The 25148-nt window shown below is 36.5% G+C and overlaps 1 protein-coding gene across 1 annotated transcript; it reads right to left on the reverse strand.

Annotated features, from left to right (window-relative positions):
* Positions 1 to 20527: 20527 nt before the first annotated feature.
* LOC110922345 lies at positions 20528 to 22575 on the reverse strand. The gene is made up of 3 exons (XM_022166663.2): positions 22288 to 22575; positions 21503 to 21962; positions 20528 to 21036 (listed from the first exon to the last, which is right to left on the reverse strand). The coding sequence occupies exons 1-3, from the start codon at positions 22445 to 22447 to the stop codon at positions 20679 to 20681; spliced, it is 978 nt and encodes a 325-aa protein (XP_022022355.1). The 5' UTR covers positions 22448 to 22575; the 3' UTR covers positions 20528 to 20678.
* Positions 22576 to 25148: the final 2573 nt, after the last annotated feature.

The following is a 25148-nucleotide window of genomic DNA, read 5'->3' on the forward strand; positions in this document are numbered from 1 at the left end:
ACAATAGAACCTGATCTCCTACTCGAAATTCATTAGGTTTAATGTGTTTATCATGCAAATTTTTCATTCTTTCCTTATAAATTTCAGAGTTAGAGTATGCATAATTCCTTAATTCGTCTAATTCATTTAATTGACAAAATTGATTTTTACCGGCAAATTCTAAATCTAAGTTTACATTTTTAATTTCCCAGTAGGCTTTGTGAGCTATTTCTACTGGCAAATGACAGCGTTTTCCATAGAGGAGCTTATATGGGGTTGTACCTATTGTTGTTTTATAAGCAGTTCGAAAAGCCCATAAAGCATCATCTAATTTATCGACCCATTCCTTTTTATTTAACCCTACGGTTTTTTCGAGTAATCGTTTTAAACCTCTATTAGTCACTTCGGCTTTTCCGTTTGTTTGAGGGTGATATGCTGTTGAGACCCGGTGATAGACCCCATATCTTGTTAAAAAATTTTCGAGTTGATGGTTACAAAAACGGGTACCTCTATCACTTATTAATGCTTTAGGTGTGCCAAAACGAGAGAATAATTTTTTCAGAAATCTTACCACGACTCTTCCATCTTTTGTTGGAAGTGCCTTGGCCTCGACCCATTTAGACAAGTAATCAACCGCCACAAGTATATATTTGTTTCCTTTTGATGGTGGGAAATGTCCCATAAAGTCGAGTCCCCACACGTCAAAAATTTCACAAACAAGAATGCCATTTTGTGGCATTTCATTTTTTGAAGAAATATTACCTGATCTTTGGCAAGCGTCACGTGCCTTTATAAGACTTTGGGCGTCTTTGTAAATGGTGGCTGAATAAAACCCTGAATCAAATACCTTTCATGCGGTACTAGCGACACCGTGATGTCCTCCGTATGGACCTTCATGATAATGGCGGAGAATTCTTCTTACTTCGCTACCATGTACGCACCGTCGGATGAGTTGGTTGGCAGATATTTTGAAAAGATAAGGATCTTCCCAAAAGTAATGCTTTACATCAGCAAAGAATTTTATTCTTTGGTAATGTGGCCATCCTTTGGTGATTATACTGCTAGCTAGGTAGTTAGCATAGTCGGCATACCATGGTTCTTGTCTGTACTCCACCATTTCTATGGACTCTGTTGGAAATTTTTTGTTGATTTGCTCGTCCTTGGTTGCCTCCAAAGCTGGGTCTTCTAAGCGCGAAAGATGATCTGCTGCGGTGTTTTCTGCTCCTCTTTTGTCTTAGATTTCAATATCAAAAAATCTTGGAGGAGTAGAATCCACCGAATCAAACGCGGTTTAGCATCCTGTTTCTTGAAAAGGTATTGAATGGTTGCATGATCTGTATAGACTATTGTTTTAGAAAGAACAAGAGAAGAACGAAATTTATCAAAAGCAAATACCACAACTAGTAACTCTTTTTCAGTTGTTGTGTAATTTTCTTGTGCATCGTTAAGTGTTTTACTAGCATAATAAATTGGGTGAAAATGCTTTTCTTTTCTTTGTCCCAAGACTGCTCCAACTGCAAAGTCACTTGCATCACACATGATTTCGAAAGGTAATTTCCAATCAGGCGCTATCATGATAGGTGCATTGACTAGCATTTCCTTGAGTGTTAGAAATGCTTGATTGCAATCCTTATCAAAGATGAAAGGGGCATCTTTTTTAAGTCATTTTGTTAGAGGCCTTGAGATTTTTAAAAAGTCTTTGATAAACCGTCTATAAAATCCGGCATGCCCTAAGAAACTTCTGATTGCTCTAATGGAGGATGGTGTTGGTAATCGAGTAATAGTGTCTATTTTTGCTTGATCAACCTCCATTCCTTCGCTTGAGATTTTGTGACCGAGTATTATTCCCTCCGTTACCATGAAATGGCATTTTCCCAATTAAGGGCGAGGTTAGTCTCCTCACATCGGGATAGCATTCGTTCAAGGTTATCGAGACATTGGTCGTATGAATCTCCAAAGATAGAAAAGTTGTCCATGAAGACTTCCATTGTCTTTTCTATCATGTGATGGAAGATGGCCACCATGCAACGTTGGAAGGTTGCGGGGGCATTACATAGACCGAATGGCATGCGTCGATAAGCTAAAGTTCCATAGGGACATGTGAATGTTGTCTTTTCTTGGTCTTCGGGTGCTATCGGGATTTGAAAGTAACCAGAAAAACCATCCAAGAAACAATAAAATTTATGACCGGATAATCTTTCTAACATTTGGTCAGTAAAGGGCAAAGGAAAGTGATCTTTCCTTGTTGCTTCATTTAACCTTCTATAATCTATACATACCCTCCATCCTGTGACGGTTCTTGTTGGTATTAGTTCATTTTTTTTGTTAGTTATTGCCGTCATACCTCATTTCTTTGGAACTACTTGGACGGGACTTACCCAAGGACTATCGGAGATAGGGTAGATAAGTCCGGCGTCAAGTAATTTGATGACCTTGTTTTTAACCACTTCTTGTACATTTGGATTTACTCTACGTTGAGGTTGTATTACCGATTTGTAGTCGTCATTCATTAAAATTTTGTGCGTGCACATGGAAGGACTTATTACTTTAATATCTACAAGCTTCCAAGCGATCGAATTTTTGTGTTTTTTCAAAAGTTTAATTAATTTTTCTTTTTCTACACTACTTAACTTAGATGAAATAATTACAGGTGATTTACCATCTTTCTCTAGAAAAGCATATTCCAAATCTTTCGGAAGTTCTTTGAGCTCAAGAGGTGGGTCTTTAGGAGACTCCTTATTTGGTTGCTCACTTCGATCAAGAACTTTAAAAGTTTGTTCTTGGCGACCTCTTCTTCAACAAAGTGGTCAATTTCTTGATTTGTATTGGGTGGTTCATCTTCATCTTCAATTAGGGGGTCCTGATTGCCGAAAGGATATTTCATTGAACGCTCAAGATCGATGCTCCTTTTGAATGCCCCTAATTGAAGAGATAGATTGTTGTACCTCCGGTTTTTCAAAGCTTCGTGGGTTTTTACAAAAGGTCGTCCTAACACTAGAGAAGCGTCATCGAGGATGAGAAAGTCGGTTGGGATTACCATTTGATTTGTTTGAACCAAAACATCCTCAACTACACCGATTGATTTTATTACTTTCCGATTGGATAGAAAAATGGGTATTTGAAGTGGAGAAAAATCAATAATACTTAATTTTTCGAAAATGTAATTAGGCATTATGTTAACACAAAGATCTTTATCAATCGTGACATTACTAATAAAGGAATTTTGAAAAAAAAAACATGGAACCGGTGTAATGTTGACTTCAACTGGATCTTCTTTTATTAGCAAAGTTTGATCGTTAGTTAACTTAATACTTACCGTTTCGTCAATTTTAGTGTTAGTGTTTAACTCTTTTAAAAACTTAGCATGAGTGGGTACTAAACAATGATTTTCAAAAGAAGGTGACAAGAGATTATATTCTTCAAAATTAGACTCTTCTTGGATGTTAATGTTGATGGACTCACCTTTTTCGTTGTTTAACTCATGCGTCAGTTTTTCACTTATTTGTTCTTCCATTTTTATCTCTTCAACTATCTCTTCTTTATTTAATTCTTCTCTTGCGCGGGACTCACCTTTTTCGTTGTTTAACCCTAGCGCGAGATTCTTTTATATAGCGCTCGATAGTTTTAAGGTGTTTTAATATCCTATCGGTTACTTCGGTGATAGAATAAGGATCGGGATTTTCAAAGCTTAAATCCGGTTGTTCGATCCTTGGTTCCTCATAGTACTCATATGAAGTAGATGGTTCATACCATTGTTCTTCATTGTAAGTATATGATGGATAAGGGTCGTAATTTTGTTCTTCATAATATTCAAATGAGGTGGGTTGTTCACGCCATGGTTCCTCATAATAAGTATATGAAGGTGGTGGCTCATATCTTGGTTCCTCAAAGTATGAGTATGAAGGCTCATACCGTGGTTCATCAAAATATGAGTATGAGGGAGAAGGTTCATACCTTTGGTCTTCATAGGATGTGTATGAAGTTGATGGCTCGTACCTGGGCTCCTCATAGTAGGTGTATGAAGTGGATGGTTGAAATGAATCGTAATATTGAACCGAGTGCGGGTTACCACAATTAATGCAATAGTCTCCCCTATAATCATCCCTAGTGCGAGATTCTTTTATATAGCGCTCGATAGTTTTATTAATATCCTATCGGTTACTTCGGTGATAGAATAAGGATCAGGATTTTCAAAGCTTAAATCCGGTTGTTCGATCCTTGGTTCCTCATAGTACTCATATGAAGTAGATGGTTCATACCATTGTTCTTCATTGTAAGTATATGATGGATAAGGGTCGTAATTTTGTTCTTCATAATATTCAAATGAGGTAGGTTGTTCACGCCATGGTTCCTCATAATAATTATATGAAGGTGGTGGCTCATATCTTGGTTCCTCAAAGTATGAGTATGAAGGCTCATACCGTGGTTCATCAAATTATGAGTATGAGGGAGAAGGTTCATACCTTTGGTCTTCATAGGATGTGTATGAAGTTGATGGCTCGTACCTGGGCTCCTCATAGTAGGTGTATGAAGTGGATGGTTGAAATGAGTCGTAATATTGAACCGAGTGCGGGTTACCACAATTAATGCAATAGTCTCCCCTATAATCATCCTCCTCATAGGTGTAGTTGTAGCCTCCTGAGTATTGATCCATAAGAATCACTCAGCAGACCACAACCGAGTCTCGAGACTAGAAAACAAAAATAAAAATGGAAATAGAGGCTGGACACGGCCCCGTGTTCAGTGAGCACGGCCCGTGTTCAGGGTCTGTATCTGGGCGTTTGAATAAAAGTTATTGGTTTTATTGAGCACGGGGGCTTGTTCAGTGAGCACGACCCCGTGTTCAGACTCTGTAGCTGGGTGTTTTATGAAAAATATGCAGCACGGCCCTGTGTTCAGTGAACACGGCCCGTGTTCAGGCTACTGTAAATGCAAACTAAACTAAAATGCAGAAAAATGTTCGCACGTTTTAAAAAGGTTTTAAAAAACGGATCAGGTCGTCGATTTTAAGCTTTCTTAAAATCCTTGTGTCCCCGGCAACGACGGCAAAAACTTAATGTGTGTGTGGTGTTATATTATTTTTTATATATATTTTAAGCCCTTTTACACTTTTTAGCCAAGTTTTAAATTGATAAAACACGATATTTACTAACACTAAACACACAAATGGGCAAGTGCACCCATCATGAGCGTAGTATAGTGTTGGTAAGATACCGAGGTCGTCCAAGGACACAAGAGCTTTTAATACAGGTTTATCCACAACGTCTAATCAAATCAAAAAGTTAGAAAAAGGTTTTAAACTAGAAAAACAAAACTAACTAAAATGCTGAAAAATAAAATAAAAGTAAAACAGATAGACAAGATGAATCACTTGGATCCGACTCGTGTGTAGTGTATGTAACCTTTGATTATTTCCACACTTTTGCACTTTTTAAGAGATTATCTTAGTTATTGTAGTAGGCCCCTCTTTTGAAGGTGAAGTTACCCCCAACCCAGTAGTTTGAGTCAGCAAGGATACAATCCTAAAGGGTCGGATTATTGAAAGATAATTAATTAAGTTATTAATGCATAATTTGGTAGGCCCCCTTTTGAAGGTGAAGTTACCCTCGGCTAAGTAGTCTGAGTTAGCAGGGATACATTCCTAAATAGCCAGGTTAAACTTTTAATAGTAGCTTACTTATGAGGGGATCAAAGAGTTTGGACCCCCGCCATCCAATACCGGTGGGTATTGAAGGAGGTCCTACTAAATTTGACCGAGGTCCTTTGCAGGATCTATACACTAAACAGTGGCAAGACTCTTACCAAACTGTTCCCTTAACCCCCGACCAGGTAGCCAACATATCTCCATATAGACCGTGGAGATATGAATGGTGAAAATCTTTTATTTTATATAGACAGTAAAATAATGCCAAGACACCACGGACAAACGATATGGAAGAATCACCTTTAACATAAGAAACTAGTTATTAAAGTCATTAATACATAACCAAATAAAAAGTGTGAAAAGGTTAAAAATAAAAAGTATTACACTAAATACTTGTCTTCACCAAGTGATGTAAGAGACTTAGGCAAACATGGCCTTTGATTGTCAAGAACTCTTACGATCAATCTTGGATCCCGAGACGACTCACACACTCTATGATGGATGATGGATGATGGATGATGGTGTTGTGATGGTGGTGGTGGGTGGGTGAAGTTTGAGAGAGGTGGTGTGACAAGGGATGGTTTGCAAATGAGCCAAGCACCCCTATTTATAGCCTGAACAGCAGCTCGAGCACGATCCCGTGGTGGGCGCTGTGTCCGGGCTTCTGTGCAGGCTATAAATAGGGGTGCTTGGCTCATTTGCAAACCATCCCTTGGCACACCACCTCTCTCACACTTCACCCACCACCACCACCATCACAACCCACATCCACCACCATCATCCATCATAGAGTGTGTGAGTAGTCTCGGGATCCAAGATTGATCGTAAGAGTTCTTAACAATCAAAGGCCATGTATGTCTAAGTCTCTTACATCACTTGGTGAAGACAAGTGTTTAGTGTAATAATTTTTATTTTTAATCTTTTCGCACTTTTTATTTGGTTTTGTATTAATGACTTTAATAACTAGTTTCTTATGTTGAACGTGAATCTTCCTTATCATTTGTCCGTGGTGTCTTGGCGTTATTTTACTGTCTATATAAAATAAAAGATTTACACCATTCATATCTCCACGGTCTATATGGAGATATGTTGGCTACCTGGTTGGGGGTTAAGGGAATGGTTTGGTAAGAGTCTTGCCTTGTTCAGTGTATAGATCCTTCATGGACCTGGGTCAAATTTAGTAGGATCTCCTTCAATACCCACTGGTATTGGATGGCGGGGATCCAAACTCTTTGATCCCCTCATATGTGAGCTACTATTAAAACTTTAACCTGGCTACTTAGGACTGTATCTCTGTTGACTCAGACTACTTAGCCGAGGATAACATCACCTTCAAAAGAGGGCCTACCACATTATACATTAATAACTTAATTAATTATCTTTCAATAATCCAACCTTTTAGGATTGTATCCTTGCTGACTCAAACTACTGGGTTGAGGGTAACATCACCTTCAAAAGAGGGGCCTACTACAATAACTAATATAATCTCTTAAAAAGTGCAAAAGTGCGGAAATAATCAAAGGTTACACTAAACACAAGTCGGATCCAAGTGATTCATCTTGTCTATCTGTTTTTATTTTTATTTTTATTTTTATTTTTCTGCATTTTTAGTTTTTATTTTCTAGTTTAAAACATTTTTCTAGACTTTTGATTTGATTAGACGTTGAGGATAAACTGGTATTAAAAGCTCTTGTGTCCTTGGACGACTTCGGTATCTTACCAACACTATACTACGCTCACGATGGGTGCACTTGCTCATATGTGTGTTTAGTGTTAGTAAAATATCGTGTTTTATAAATTTAAAACTTGACTAACGTGTAAAAAGGGCTAAAAATATATATAAAAACATACGACACCACACGCGCATCAAGTTTTTGGCGCCGCTGCCGGGGACACAAGGATTTTAAGAAAGCTTAAAATCGACCGCCTAATCAGTTTTTTCAAAACCTTTTCAAAACGCACGCACATTTTTTCTGCATTTTAGTTAGTTTTGCATTCACAGTTGGTTGAACACGGGGCCGTGCTCACTGAACACGGGGCCATGCTGCATTTTTTTATAAAAATACCCAGATACAGAGTCTGAACACAGGGTTTTGCTCACTGAACACGCCCCCGTGCTGCACAAAACCAATAACTTTTATTCAAACGCCCAGATACAGATTCTGAACACGGGCCGTGCTCACTGAACATGGGGCCGTGTCCAGCCTCTGTTTCCGTTTTTATTTTTGTTTTCCGGTCTCGAGACTCTGTTGTGGTCTGCTGAGTGATTCTTATGGATCAATACTCAGGAGGCTACAACTACACCTATGAGGAGGATGATTATAGGGAAGACTATTGCACTAATTGTGGTGACCCGCACTCGGTACAATATTGTGATTATTTCAACCATCCACTTCATACACCTACTATGAGGAGCCAAGGTACGAGCCATCGACTTCATACACATCCTATGAAGACCAAAGGTATGAACCTTCTCCCTCATACTCATATTTTGATGAACCAAGGTATGAGCCTTCGTACTCATACTTTGAGGAACCAAGATATGAGCCACCACCTTCATTTGCTTATTATGAGGAACCATGGCGTGAGCAACGCACCTCATATGACTATTATGAAGAACAAAATTACGACCCTTATCCATCATATACTTACAATGAAGAACAATGGGATGAACCATCTACTTCATATGAGTATTATGAGGAACCAAGGATCGAACATCCGGATTCAAGCTTTGAGGATCCCAATCCTTACTCTATCACCGACATAGCCGATTGGATAATAGAACACATTAAAACTATCGAACGTTGCATACTAGAATCTCGCGCAAGGGAAGAGGAGTCCCGCGCAAGAGAAGAATTAAATAAAAAAGAGATAGTTGAAAATGTAAAAATGGAAGAACAAATAAGTGAAAAACCGACACATGAGTTAAACAACGAAAAAGGAGAGTCCGACAACGTTAAAATTCAAGAAGAGTCTAATTTTGAATAAATTAATCCCTTGTCACCTTCTTTCGAAAATCATTGGTTAGTACCCACTCATGCTAAGTTTTAAAAAGAGTTAAACACTAAAACTAAAATTGACGAAACGGTAAGCATTAAGTTAACAAATGATCAAACCTCGCTAATATAAGAAGACCCATTTGAAATCAACATTACACCGGTTCCATGTTTTTTTCAAAACTCCTTTATTAGTAATATTACATTTAACAAAGATCTTTGTGTTAATGTAATGCCAAACTCCTTTATTAGTAATGCCAAATTAAGTATTAGTGAATTTTCTCCACTTCAAATACCCATTTTTCTATCCAATCGGAAAGTAATAAAATCAATCAGTATAGTTGAGGATGTCTTGGTTCAAACAAATCAAATGGTAATCCCAACCGACTTTGTCATCCTTGATGACGCTCCTGTAGTGTTGGGACGACCCTTTGTAAACACCCACGAGGCTTTAAAAAACCGGAAACACAACAATCTATCTATTCAATTAGGGGCATTTAAAAGGAGCATCGATCTTGAGCGTTCAATGAAATATCCTTTCGGCAATAATGACCCCCTAATTGAAGATGAAGATGAACCACCCGATACAAGTGAAAAGATTGACCACTTTGTTGAAGAAGAGGTCGCCATAGAACAAACTTTTGAAGTTCTTGATAAAAATGAGCAACCAAATAAGGAGTCTCCTAAAGACCCACCTCTTGAGCTCAAAGAACTTCCAAAAGGTTTGGAATATGCTTTTCTACACAAAGATGGTAAATCACCTAGAATTATTTCTTATAAATTGTCTAGCTTAGAAAAAGAAAAATTAATTAAACTTTTGAAAAAACACAAAAATGTGATCGCTTGGAAGCTTGTAGATATTAAAGGCATAAGTCCTTCCATGTGCACGCACAAAATTTTAATGAACGATGACTACCAATCGTTAATACAACCACAACGTAGAGTAAATCCAAATGTCCAAGAAGTGGTAAAAAATGAAGTCATCAAATTACTTGACGCCGAACTTATTTACCCTATCTCCGATAGTCCTTAGGTAAGTCCCGTTCAAGTAGTTCCAAAGAAAGGAGGTATGACAGTAATAACTAATGAGAAAAATGAATTAATACTAACGAGAACCGTCACAGGATGGAGGGTATGTATAGATTATAGGCGATTAAATGAAGCAACAAGGAAAGATCACTTTATATGTCCCTATGGAACTTTTGTTTTTCAGGTTACTTTCAAATCCCGATAGCACCCGTAGATCAAATGTTAGAAAGATTATCCGGTCATAGATTTTACTGTTTCTTGGATGGTTTTTCAGGTTACTTTCAAATCCCGATAGCACCCGAAGACCAAGAAAAGACAACATTTATATGTCCCTATGGAACTTTTGTTTATCGACGCATGCCATTTGGTCTATACAATGCCCCCGCAACCTTCCAACGTTGCATGGTGGCCATCTTCCATGACATGATAGAAAAGACAATGGAAGTCTTCATGGACAACTTTTCTATCTTTGGAGATTCATACGACCAATGCCTCGATAACCTTGAACGAATGCTATGCCGATGTGAGGAAACTAACCTTGCCCTTAGTTGGGAAAAATGCCATTTCATGGTAATGGAGGGAATAGTACTCGGTCATAAAATCTCAAGCGACAGAATGGAGGTTGATCGAGCCAAAATAGACACTATTTCTCGATTACCACCCCCATCCTCCGTTAGAGCAATCAGAAGTTTCCTAGGGCATGCCGGATTTTATAGGCGATTTATCAAAAACTTTTCTAAAATCTAAAGACCTCTAACAAAACTACTTGAAAAAGATGCCCCTTTCATCTTTGACAAGGACTGCAATCAAGCATTTCTAACACTAAAAGAAATGCTAGTCAACGCACTATCATGATAGCGCCTGATTGGAAATTACCTTTCGAAATCATGTGTGATGCAAGTGACTTTGCAGTTGGAGCCGTCTTGGGACAAAGAAAAGATAAGAATTTTCACCCAATTTATTACGCTAGTAAAACACTTAACGATGCACAAGAAAATTATACAACAACAGAAAAAGAGTTACTAGCCGTGGTATTTGCTTTTGATAAATTTCGTTCTTATCTTGTTCTTTCTAAAACAGTAATCTATACAGATCATGCAGCCATTCGATATCTCTTCAAGAAGCAGGATGCTAAACCACGTTTGATTCGGTGGATTCTACTCCTCCAAGAATTTGATATCGAAATCAAAGACAAAAGAGGAGCAGAAAACACCGCAGCGGATCATCTTTCGCACTTAGAAGACCCAGCTTTGGAGGCAACCAGGGACGAGCAAATCAATGAAAAATTCCAACGGAGTCCTTGGAAATGGTGGAATACCGAGAAGAGCCATGGTACGCCGACTATGCTAATTACCTAGCTAGTGGTAAAGTCGCAAAAGGTTGGCCACATCATCAAAGAAAGAAATTCTTTGCCGATGTGAAACATTATTTTTGGGAAGATCCCTATCTTTTCAAAATGTGTGCTGATCAACTCATCCGCCGATACGTACATGGTAGTGAAGTAAGAAGAATCCTCCGCCATTGTCATGAAGGTCCATACGGAGGACATCATGGTGCCGCTAGAACCGCACGAAAGGTATTTGATTCAGGATTTTATTGGCCAACCATTTACAAAGGTGCCCAAAGTCTTGTCAAGACATGTGATGCTTGCCAAAGAACAGGTAATATTTCTTACAAAAACGAAATGCCACAAAATGGCATTCTTGTTTGTGAAATCTTTGATGTGTGGGGACTCGACTTTATGGGACCCTTCCCACCGTCAAAAGGAAACAAATATATACTTGTGGTGGTAGATTACTTGTCTAAATGGGTCGAGGCCGAGGAACTTCCAACAAATTATGGAAGAGTCGTGGTAAGATTTCTGAAAAAATTATTCTCTCGTTTTGGAACACCTAAAGCGTTAATAAGTGATAGAGGTACCCATTTTTGTAACCATCAACTTGAAAAAAATTTAACAAGATATGGGGTCTATCACCGGGTCTCAACAACATATCACCCTCAAACAAACGGACAAGCCGAAGTGACTAATAGAGGGTTAAAACGAATACTCGAAAAAATCGTAGGGTTAAATAAAAAGGAATTGGCCGACAAGTTAGATGAGGCTTTATGGGCTTTCCGAACTGGTTATAAAACCACAATAGGTACAACCCCATATAAGCTCGTCTATGGAAAAAGTTGTCATTTGCCAGTAGAAATTGCACACAAAGCCTACTAGGCAATTAAAAATGTAAACTTAGATTTAGAACATGCCGGTAAAAATCGATTTTGTCAATTAAATGAATTAGACGAACTAAGGAATTATGCATACTCTAACTCTGAAATTTATAAAGAAAGAATGAAAAACTTGCATGATAAACACATTAAACCTAATAAATTTCGAGTAGGGGATCAAGTTCTATTGTTTAATTCACGACTTCGATTGTTTCCTGGTAAACTAAAGTCTAGGTGGTCAGGACCTTTTTCCATCACCCATATTTTTCCTCACGGTGCAGTAGAAATTAAATCTCGAAATGGAATTCCATTCAAAGTCAATGGCCAACGGCTGAAACTCTATCAAGGATTCATTGAGGATGAGGAAGAAGAAATCTCGCTTCAAACGGTCGAAGAATGAAAGCATCAACATCATACCTGGTAAGTTACGAACAAGCGGGTTGACATCTAAATCGGTAAGTCTTCTAACCAAGTTTTTGGGAAACAAGGGCACTCACACGAGCACTAAAAAAAATTAAATTGCCCGCCCATGGGGCCGTGTCCGCACAACTGTCGGGATAAAACCCCTTTTCGAAACAGTTTCTTCATTTCCACACGCCCCGTTTCCCCGAAAACTCTCTAGTTCAGGCGATTTTTCTACAAGATTTCGACGTCTCCTATACTTCTAACAACATCAAGATGTCCAAGAAATTCACGCTGTTCAATGCAAATGAGTTGGATGCTAAAGCAAGATACGACGTGCTTCGAACCAGGCCGGAGGAATACCCACGAACAGTATGCATGGATCTTCTAGGAGCAGCTGGTTGGAGGTCCCACAGGTTAACCCTCTTTTCTCACGAACAATTTTCGGCCTACGTGTCGTGTGTTGAACGATTTACTTTCCTTTAACTCTTTTTACTTTCTGCATTTATTTTTCTTTTTAACTTTGTGACATGGATGTTTGAACAATGGTAATTTAGGATGCTTGCTATGGTTTGGTGTAGTGTTTATTGATAAAACAGGTACATACAAGGCTTAGAGTACTAAACATTAGTGCTACTAAAGTCGGGACAGGAAAACCGGAGAAAGAAACCTATTTTACATCTTTGCAGATTGTCTACACGGGGTCGTGTCCAGCCAACACGACCCCGTGCCCATTGCCCTAGACCTGCTGTTTGTCAAAATTCTGCAGACTTTTGCCAGACACGGGGTCGTGCTCAGCTGACACGCCCCCGTGTCCGCCTTCTGTAAGTTCTCGTTACTGGCACTCTGACCACGGGGTCGTGTTCATCCGACACGGGGCCGTTTCCAGATGCCCAGTAACATAAAAATTTGTTTTTAAACACGCTTGTACACATTCAATCAACCTAAAAACTTATTTCTGGGACACATTAAGGACAATGTGTAATTTAAGTGTGGGGGGGATGCTAAAACCTTGAATTTTTTCATTTTTTTTACTTGTCTTGGTTTAATTTGGGAATTTCAAGTTCTAAAAAGGTTATATTTTTACAAATTTACAACCGATAGCGTCATGATAAAAAGAACCAACATAATAAAATTATGAAACGGCATGGCAAATCTAGTTAAAATTTGATTATATATATATTTGATCACATAAAAAGCCATTCCCACAAAAAGTGAGTTTTGTGCCTTTATTGAGCATACAAATATACATCTTTAAACTAAATGCTCATTTTTCATTTCTTGTGTGAATAGCCGCTTGGTTCTTACGACTCTAGAACTTGCCATGACGATACATTCCCGGTCCTTACCAACTTAAACCCGAGTAAGTAAATGATGGAGGCATTAGGACTAACCCTTTTTATTTCTACACCATTATTTTTCTTTTTACCACCTACCCAAAATCCCCCTAGTTAACCACTTTGAGCCTAAACCTTTTCATTTCTTAACCCAAATCAAACACCCTTTGGTACCTAAAACCCTTTTTTATTTTAAACCCTTTATTTTAGTAACAAAGCTCGGTTTTTCTTATGACTCCTTATAAAAAAATGAAGCCAAAAGAAATAAACGATCAAGTTTATCATAAAGAACTTTGTTTGAAGAATTGCTTCATCAAAATAAAAAGTTGCAAAAATAAAAAGTCCTCTTGATATTTACAAAGGTGTATAGTTAAAAGGGATGAGGATTGATTGCTTTGAAAGCTTATGGTAGGAGTATGTTCCATGTCGCTCTCGAGTGTTTCACTAAAATACATCTTCAGCCGAGTGTTGAGTGATCCCCCATGAGGTATGTGAACTTGTATATAAATGGAATTTTAAAAAAGCATGTTATGCCCTAATAAGTAATTTATCTTATGTAATGTTTTAAATAAATCATGACGAATAGGATTGTAAATAAATAAAAGTAAAACTTAATAAAAGAATCTTGGAAATCCCGACACTCTATGACAAGCCAAAAAACCTTCTCTTCTACCTGTTCCATTTGGGAGCGTAAAGCCACATTATAAAGAGTTTTGCTTGAGGACAAGCAAAGATTCAAGTGTGCGCAAAATACAACATATAAATTACATCAAATGTGGCATAAAACTAACCCTTTTTTAGTACTAATGTTGGAAAAAGTGTGTTTTTGTCTTCCTTTTGTATTTTCAGGATTAAATGAGCTCAAATGAACAAAAGAAGCAAAAAGGCAGCTAAATCTAACATAAATATAAGAAAAGGAAAAAACGTGGCATGCCCGACCCCCTACAACATCTTCCCAAGCAAAAACAAGAGAACAGAAGGCTGAACACGCCCCGTGCTCAATGAGCACGGAGGCGTGCCCAAGTGTCTGCAGAAAAGACAAAGTTGTAGAAGCTTCTATCACCCACCACGGGGGCGTGCCCAGCGGACACGGGGCCGTGGTCAACTCTAAGATTCACAGAATCTAGGAAAATCTTGATGGTACAGATACGCTTCTGCACACGGGGTCGTGCCCAGCGGACACGGGGGCGTGGTCAACTAATGCAGACAAACTGCATTAATGAAGAAAGAGAAGATGGGTGGACACAGGGTCGTGCCCAATGGACACAGGGTCGTGTCTGGGCTTCTGTGCAGGCTATAAATAGGGGTGCTTGGCTCATTTGCAAACCATCCCTTGGCACACCACCTCTCACACACTTCACCCACCCACCACCACCATCACAACCCACATCCACCACCATCATCCATCATAGAGTGTGTGAGTAGTCTCGGGATCCAAGATTGATCGTAAGTGTTCTTGACAATCAAAGGCCATGTTTGCCTAAGTCTCTTACATCGCTTGGTGAAGACAAGTGTCTAGTGTAATACTTTTTATTTTTAATCTTTTCGCACTTTTTATTTGGTTCTGTATTAATGACTTTAATAACTAGTTTCTTTTGTTGAACGTGAATCTTCCTTATCATTTGTCCGTGGTGCCTTGGCGTTATTTTACTGTCTATATAAAATAAAAGATTTACACAATTCATATCTCCACGGTTTATATGGAGATATGTTGGCTACCTGATCGGGGGTTAAGGGAATGGTTTGATAAGAGTCTTGCCTTGTTCAGTGTACAGATCCTGCAAGGACCTGGGTCAAATTTAGTAGGATCTCCTTCAATACCCACTAGTATTGGATGGCGGGGGTCCAAACTCTTTGATCCCTCATATGTAAGCTACTATTAAAACTTTAACCCGGCTACTTTGGACTGTATCCTTGCTGACACAGACTACTTAGCCGAGGGTAACGTCACCTTCAAAAGAGGGGCCTACCACATTATGCATTAATAACTTAATTAATTATCTTTCAATAATCCAACCTTTTAGGATTGTATCCTTGCTGACTCAAACTACTGGGTTGAGGGTAACGTCACCTTCAAAAGAGGGGCCTACTACAATAACTAAGATAATCTCTTAAAAAGTGCAAAAGTGCGGAAATAATCAAAGGTTACACTAAACACGAGTCGGATCCAAGTGATTCATCTTGTCTGTCTGTTTTTATTTTTATTTTTATTTTTCAGCATTTTTAGTTTTTATTTTCTAGTTTAAAACATTTCTCTAAACTTTTGATTTGATTAAACGTTGAGGATATACCGGTATTAAAAGCTCTTGCGTCCTTGGACGACCTTGGTATCTTACCAACACTATACTACGCTCATGATGGGTGCACTTGCTCATATGTGTGTTTGGTGTTAGTAAAATATCGTGTTTTATAAATTTAAAACTTGACTAACGTGTAAAGAGGGATAATATATATATATATATATATATATATATATATATATAAACATACGACATCACGCGCGCATCACCTCGACTTGACCATCTTAATTACTTACTCCAATTTTCGAGGAATTTTATTATTGGAATCAACTAGTCTACCACGCTTTAGGCATGCAATTGACTCATTACAAAAATATGTGGTTATCCTCTTGTGACACAAACATAACTGGAGCATAAGCAGTTGATTATGTGACTTATTAGTCACCCTATTTAGGTCGGTGAACTTGTCTGGTAATTTGTTCTTTAATATTGGTAAATAAATTATACTTTAAACTTCTAGTTCATACTTTATAGTCTGAGGATCAAGATGACATGATAATTCATTTCACTTTTCACTTTCCAAGTGCTTGTTATCTCCCCCTAATGTTGGGAACATTCATTCACTAAAGTGAAAACCGATGAGCCATAAACGAATTTCTCACTAATGGCTTTAATTATTTAATCATAGACGATTATTTATACCCACATATTCTCAAACTTTTTAAAAGTCCTATTTGTGTGTGGTGTGGTGGATGAGTTTCAATATATGTCGCACAACCAAAATCTTTGACGAGAAATCTTTGGTTCCTGACCAAAAAGCAACTGTATGGGGAGAATTATAACTTATTAGCTTGATGTGAATTGATGGTACTATATATAAAATTACATGTACCTAAATGAACTTTTGATCCTCTCATGATTATTGGCTTTGTAAACAATAATAGACGTTTAGTGATCATCTCAACAATAACACTTATTCCAATGATTGTTAATAACTTGGGCATCAAATTAACTATTATCAAATAAATATACTAATCTGGATTAATATGCTTGCTATCACATTAGCTAAGCCACAATCACACAAGCTTCAGGTTATGGATTTGATAACCATTTAGACGATGCATTGATTTAAAACACTAAATGGTGTCATGTTGCGATATGCATATCCTTTAATCGCTTCTAGAATATTTAGGTATACACACCCTCATTTATTTTGCAAATATATAATTTCCCTTGAGAGCAAACATTACATGCTAATTATTATCTTGAAGAATCTTCCAGTTCCTTCCAGTTCTTTAATATGTTTCACATCATCAATGACTCGGGATGGTCTGACCAGTCATGCCATTGAATTAAATAATCACAATCCATAAACTTTTGGTTTATGATCGTATATGTTTTAGTTGCAATCGTGTTTATTCAATACACGATAGGAAGTATGAGAGAATAATGTAATATTATTTCAACATTCATGGTATAACATGTTTCCCATGTTTTATGTTCGTATAATCATTCCCTAAGTGTGCCACTTTTTGTGGTCGATTTTAATATTAAAATGGTTGTCAACATGAGGATTATTACAATTTCCTCAGTTACCATGATCATGACCTTTATAACAATCATTGTACACTATTAACATGATTGATCTTATTACATGATCATCATAACAATTTCCTCAATTACCATCATCACGAAATTTACACCAATTATTATATCGTCACATTCTATTCAAGAAATAAATTATACTCATACAATATTCATGGTGGCATTAGAATTTTCTTAGTTATGTATATGATCATAATCTTTGAATTGATCATTATATCATCACATTCACATCAGGGAATGGATTAGTATCACAGAACTAACCTTTGAATTTAGTCCTTCTACTTTATTAATTATAGTATAAATAAAATCAAATCAAATCAAATATAAATACATTTTTTCTCTTTCACTATCTCTCTCACACACACACTTTGAACTCTCTCTCTCTCTCTAAACAAACACCAACCACCACCATCAAACCCACCACCACCCACAATTCACCTGCAAATCTGCAATCACTAACACAATTTCATGCAATCAATAACACAATCCACTTGCAATCACCCTTAAATCACAATTTCCACCAAAAGAACAAAATCATGTGACAAATTGGTAACCTTCTTCAACAAAAAACTTAAAACAATGCAACTTAAAACAACCATTTATTACTAATTTCAGTATTATTTCACCTTCATTTATCTAATCATCCTCTTCAACAAAAACCCATCTCTCTCTTTCCTCTTTCACCCATGAATTCAAGCCATCTTACCTCAAAATCTTGAACCACTTGATAGTTTTTAGTCTGATTCTCCCAAAAAAATCACTTGATAGTTTTTAGTATGATACTCTTAAAAAACACCCTCAAATCTTGAAATTCCCGAATTCTAAAACCATCACCCCCGTCGCTTCAACTCTTTTCCGGCAATGGTCCGATTTACCGTTTAATAACCTTCATTTCTTTATCCGTCTTCACAATGGTCCGATTTACCGTTAGATCTGTAGATGCATCATGTGATGTAGACGTTGCCATTGACCTCGCCGGAGACCTTATTTTGTGTAAAGACAATTTGGTTCATTTGTTCAAACCTGTAACTATGGTTGGGGTTTTTCTAAAATAGGGTTTTGTCACAGGTAGAGAGAGAGGTAGGGGTGAAATGGATAGATGGAGAGTATTTTTTTTTATAAGGCGACGATGATGCTATGGCGGCGGTGGTGCTATGGTAGAAAGAGGCATCAGGAATTAGAGAGGGATATATATATATCTATTTAGGTCTGTATATGTATATTTTTTGTTTTTTGTTTTTTGGTTTTAGTTGTTTATTTTTTAATTTTTGTTATTTGTTTTTTTTGGTTTTAGCTGTTTATTTTTTAAGTTTATATATTTATTTGAGTGTAAAAAGACATAAAAGCCCTCATGTGATAATCACATGATCTGACTTAACTTAAATTTTTAACCTGGGGTTAGTGCTAAAGGACGAAATGTGTAATAAGTTTTTCAAATAAAAGATTGTGGCTGTAATTATTGAAGATAAAGGTCATCAATTGCAATTTGATACAAACATAAAGGACGAAAAGTGTAATTTACCCTTTTTAAATTCATTTTCAATATTTAATCATTAGTAAACTTTCATTGTGGTTTGGTCGTTTTAACGGTTTTGTCCAAATCCTTTAGAATAGTCATTTTACTCCCCGATCTATGAAGCCCATCACGATTTCACTCCCCGCCCCAAACAGCATCCATTTTAAACGTTAAAAACTGTCATGTTTCAGTCTAGGTTTTGGTCTAGTTATGGTCATAATTGTCCATGGTGTGTTATGCACGTGACAATTTTTAACGTTTAAAAGGGATATTGTTTGGGGCAAGGAGTGAAATCGTGATGGGCTTCATAGATCAGGGAGTAAAATGACTATTTTTAAAGGATTTGGACAAAACCGTTAAAACGACCAAACTAAAGTGAGCAAGATGGAAGTTTACTCTTTAATCATTACAAGGGGCATTATAGCATTACACTCCTTCTTAATTCAAGCCTCTTTTGCTGACTAGAAGCCATATATCAAATAATACCCAAGAGATGGGCTTAAAGTTCAAGCCCCACTACACATGATGAAAATTGTAACCAATAGTCACAATTCACAAGATAATAAATGTTGAACTAAGGTTATCATATATAACTAGGGGTGTGCATGGGTCGGTTTGGGTTTGGTTTTGACCTAAAACCATAACCATAACCGCGATGTCAGTTAATGGATAACCATAACCATAACTGATCGGTTATGGTGGTTATGGTTATTCGGTTTTTATGGTTTTAGCGGGTCGGTTATGGGTGGTTAACCGTGTATTTAGCTTAGTTAAAAATAGCTTAATTTTTTTAACATGGAATAAATTATTATTGCATATTCGTATATATTAGTATATTACATAGTATAAAAAATGCATATATATTAATACCAATTATTATTGAATATTGAAATAAAGTGATATGATACATTCCATAAATTTAAATAAACATCCAACCAAAACCACAAAACGATACGAAAAACCTATAAATACTAAAAATCTTCCATAAACAACATCAAATATTAAAACTATGGTTAAATATCCTAAATCCTACAAAAATTTATTACATGTTGGTTCGGTTCGGTTATGGTGGGTATGGAAAAAATGATAACCATAACCGACCCGCTACTTTCGGTTTTCAAAAAAACCATTAACCAACCCACCCTTTTTTTATTTGGTTCGGTTTTTTCGGTTCGGTTTTGTCGGTTAATTCGGTTATGGTTCGGTTAATTCGGTTTTTTCACACCTCTATATATAACCACCGATATATTATATATATTAGAAATCAAAATTTATTGAATGAATGAGATTGGTTGTAAAAATTAAGATTAAGTTTTAGGTTTAACCTTAAGTTTAAAAAATTATTAACTAATGGTATAAGTTTTATGTAATGTAAGGTTATTAGTGTAATAAATATTAAATTTTGTTTATAGAATTTAGATCAAATTATAGATATTTCATGTTTAAGAAAAGGTCTTGACTGATATCCCCTATATATATTGTATTTACTTGGGAAAATTTCGTATATCCCTTCTTAAGTTTTATTTTTTATGGTGATATAGTTCTAACAACTAAGTAAACATCAGAAATAATAAATTATTCCATGATGGTTCATATAGATGATAATTTTGGTATAAGTATTCATACAATAGTCTCTTTTGACTTCTAAAAGTCAAAATATATATATCTTTCTTAAGGGTAACAACATAAATATTAATAAATATTTAGATAGACTGGGTTTTACTTGCATGTTGTGAACTTGCAAGTAACGTTTCCGGGACTCCCCGAGTTCGCCCTCAAGAACCGAAGGGCGGTCATGAGAACTTGTCGTGTGGATCCTCCCATTAAGGCGGTGTTTAAGCGTCCGACAACATCTAGAGGATGGTATGGGAACCGGAGACTATTGTAGGAGTTGAGAAGTGCAGCTGTACTTTCCCTTAATAGCGTTTTGTAGGGATCTCCTCTACCCATCATGCTTCCTCGAAGGGTGATATCATTCCCATATTTCTGCCCCGCTAGTGGTCCAAACACCAAAGCAACTTTTAGGTCGGGGCTTAGCACCCGCCAGTAACACTTGTACTCAGGCATCATCCACATTCTGAAAAATAAATGTAAAACGAGTGTTTGAAATCAGCGACAAGTTCCGGGTGTCTATAAATTACCATCCTGCCGACAAACTCAATCACATATTTATTTTGGTCAAAGACAATATTAAACCTAACCCCCCCCCCCCCCCCCCATATGTTTAAAATTGCGTAAATCAAACCTAACTTGGTTTATTCGTTTATCCTTAAATGAGTTGTCGGATTGCAATGAAGGTGTAAACATGTTAAATGGATTATTTGATTCTAATAAATAGATTAAGAGATTGATGGGTTCCATTAAAAGGGTGAGGAGATGGGACATGTTTATTTAAAAGAAGTGAATCCATTTGATTCTTGTTGTCTTATTTGATTAAAAAAGAATTTAATTATTTATTATTGCTAAAAACTATAATTAATAATAATAAAAATGCCAATAATAATAGTGATTAACATTGGCAAGAAATTACCCGTTATACTTACCGGTATGAGCAGGCCGAAGCTTCCAAGAAGGGAACCGGGGGCGGCTGAGGAATCGGTGCCCGGTTGGTTGGGGGCGGCTGAGGAATAGGTGCCCGGTTGGTTGGGGGCGGCTGAGGAATAGGTGCCCGGTTGGTTGGGGGTGGCAATGCAGGCGTCACTGGTTTAGGCAAAGGTGAAGATGACCGGGGACAGTTGGACATTGGTTGGGCAGGTTGTGAAATCAAATGGTCAACCGTGTATATCTCGGTATCGAACATTTGAAACACCAGATTCAAGCTTTGAGCTGGACCGGCAACTACACGACAACCCTGCCCATCACCGGAAACTTGTGCCCGACAGGCACTCATATCGGGTACACCATCGAACCGCATTACGTAGTTCCCTATCCAATTTGTGGTTTCTTCACTAATCACCTTGACTTGCCCGTTCTGCCCCGGACAAGCAATTGATACTTTTATTCCTATAAAAACAATATTAATTAAAAATAGTTTAAAAAAATTATAAAGATAATGAATGGAAGAAGATTAAGAAGTATAAATACATAGACTTCATGACAATAATAAACATACACGTGACAACAAGGATCAAGACAATCCTTCCATCACATTTCTAATGCTTCTTTCTTTTTTTGCACTATCTAATATAACAAAAATAGCCAGATATATCATTTTAACTAGTAAAACACGATAAATGTTTTGGGAGAAACAAACATTTTTGTCATATGATCATCTATATTGATTTTACATATTACAGAAACTCAAATGCCATAAGATAATTATACTTACCAGATAAAGGGAAATCAAAGAGGGAAAGTTGGCCATCTTTGCATCGGTCACAGAAGACGGATCCACTGACCATGGCATCTCCTTTGGCTCCACCAATGACTGCACCCAGAATCACAATGGTTGTCACCAGACCAAGACCCATGGTTGTGACCACACCCATGAACCCACTTGACGATAGCTCAAAAGGAGATTAATCTAGAGAACACGGAGAGAGAGGGAGAGAGAGTTGTAAATGTGAAGTTGAGGGTAGAAGGAGTTAATAAATGAATTATGAAACTCTCAACTGTCCTCCAATTAATGAAATCTTGAAAATCATGTAAATGTCGACCCTTTTTCACATGGACAGATCCATAATTTATAAGTTGTATTGCATAAAGTACAAGAAGTGATGATACCATCAAATCTTGAGAAAATCATGAAATCTTAATTATACACTTTTTTGCCATGGTAGAATTAGGGTGTTCGTGTTTGGCATAACACATATGTAACTAACTAATTAGATCATTCGGAATGGATTATATGGTTTTAGGTTTTGGATTGTGTTTACATTACTACGGTTTGAACCGAATAGTTTAAAATTTAAATATTTATTTTGAGGCTATTTTTCACACATATACACATAGGGAGGACATATGATTACGATCAAATAAGAACATAATATTTAGTAACAATGCGTATAACTGCTTGTGACCGCTTATCTCAAGATGTATTTTATCCATATCTCACTTCATCACAAATGAGTATTGAGTGACAAGACAATTCTTCCTTTTACAACTCCCCACTATGTGTTTGTATATGGTAGAGGGTTGTTTCTGTTATGCGATTAGAATATAGACACTGGTAATTACTTAACATGTAGATTTTTTTAAACAGAAAAATATATAGCAGTATCATGCTCAAATTAAATATAATAAGATAATTGTATTTTTTTTTAAATATTAACGCATTAAAAAATCACGATCATTCAAAAATCTAGAGGAGATGTTGGTTTTAATAGTCAACAATTTGTTTGAAATGATTGTACCGTCTGTTTCATTTCAAAAGTTGTAATTACCTGAAGTATAAAAATTATGAAAAATTGTCTTGTTGTCTTCCTTATATTATGTATTACAATATAGCGTGTGTGTACACGTATAGTGGAGGTGTGCCCGCATGATGCTATGAAGAACACAAACACTGGTAGTCACGTAACATATTATTTAAGAAAACTATAGCAATATCGTATGCAGATACAAAATGCAAGAGTGTGAAGGATATGAAAGAATATAAAGCATTAATCTAGCAATCCAATGGTTATTAAATGTTCCTAAAATCTTAAAATCACGCAATAAACACAAATGTTGAAATGGCAAAAAGGAATAGCTACAATCGTTGACTTTTAAACCAACTTTTCTAACAATTTTTAAACGGGCATAACTTTTCATATGTTTATATATATTTTTTAACAAAAGTTAAACCATAAAAACAAACAATTTATTCTCTTTAATTTGAGTATTGTATTGTTATAATTTGTTTTCCTAATTTATAAAGAAATAACATGCTACATGATTACATGCAATTATGTGATTACATGGATACATGGCATTACGTAATTACATAATATGCCTTATTTTCAGAATAGTTATAGTGTAATGTGATTTTATGTACACTATGTCATCATCTACCATTACGTATTTACGTACTCCCAATACGTGATTGTATATAAACAATTATACTCGTGGCTTGAAGTACATGTGTCATATTCCTGTGGCTTCCTAACTTCATATGAAAATTTTACTTTGTATGGAATCTGGCCACTACATATATAGGGGAGGATTTACTTTTTGAAAAACGTAAGAACACTTCTCACGCAATCATTTATTTCCATTGTATCTTAAATAAAATGGTAAAGTGATAATTGGTCATAGCTGAATCATTCACAACATTTTGCCCTGCTCTTATATCAATACGTGACCTGGAACCATTATTCAATCGATTCTAGATCCATACGATTTTGACATATTCAAGTATGTCCTTGCTAATCGTTTGTTTTCAAATCAATCGCAGTCTTAATTCGACCTATTCCAGATCCATACGACCTTCAACCATAGCAAATTTGGATCCATATGATTTATGCAGATTCAGTTATGTTCATGGTAATCTTTTGTTTTAATTTGAAGTATTATGCCATGTTTTCATTACGGATCTCAGTTAATTTACACTCGAAATCGTTAATTTCATTTGCGTTTTTGTTCTTACTATCCCTGTTTTGTTGATTCAAATTGTTTTCGAATATGAATTAGATAATTAGTAGAGATTTTGCAACATTCTTTTCAAGTGATTACGCGTATGGTTTCAAATTTTTTGTCCAGTTGTTTATTCGAATTTGGGTTTTGTATTAAACTTCATATCTTTCTTCGTTATGTGCTGTTCAATTTCATTATTTTATTCCATAGATGTTAGCTTCCTAACTTCTTGGTAAGAGGTGATGTGTAGAAGGTATACCTATTATATGTTTTTCTTCATGAAGTTAAGCTTTTAGAGAGTACTATAGGTTATGAGCTGGAAGTGAATTGGTGAATTGCATTATACATTGAAGTTTAATTTTTGTAAACTTTTGTTAGTTTAGTGACTGTAATTAAAAGTAGGATGATGTGTGGTCGAAAACTGGTGTTTGTTTATGTTTAAGTTGGTGTTTTCACATGACTTTTAGTTTCGAATAGCCTACTTTTGATTGGAGTTGTGTTTTGCAGGTCGAACGGAGTTTAAGGAGCTATTTGGGAGCTATACGGAGCATCGGGAGAGAAATCGGGTCAACCGGGAGTGAGAAATGGCGAAAACATAAAATAGGAGATAGGAGCATCGTCGCTGACGCCCTCCTG

This window comes from Helianthus annuus, chromosome 17 (genome assembly GCF_002127325.2).
Source record: "Helianthus annuus cultivar XRQ/B chromosome 17, HanXRQr2.0-SUNRISE, whole genome shotgun sequence".
Classification (NCBI taxonomy): Eukaryota; Viridiplantae; Streptophyta; class Magnoliopsida; order Asterales; family Asteraceae; genus Helianthus; species Helianthus annuus.

Bases quoted from the DNA above. Each gene is read 5' to 3' on its own strand.
- LOC110922345 (XM_022166663.2), bottom strand. From the start codon at position 22,447: ATGGGTGTGGTCACAACCATGGGTCTTGGTCTGGTGACAACCATTGTG. The intron at 21,963-22,287 runs GTAAGTATAATT...TTGTTTTTATAG, and splicing joins CTTTGATTTCCCTTTATCTG to GAATAAAAGTATCAATTGCT. The intron at 21,037-21,502 runs GTAAGTATAACG...TTTATTTTTCAG, and splicing joins GCTTCGGCCTGCTCATACCG to AATGTGGATGATGCCTGAGT.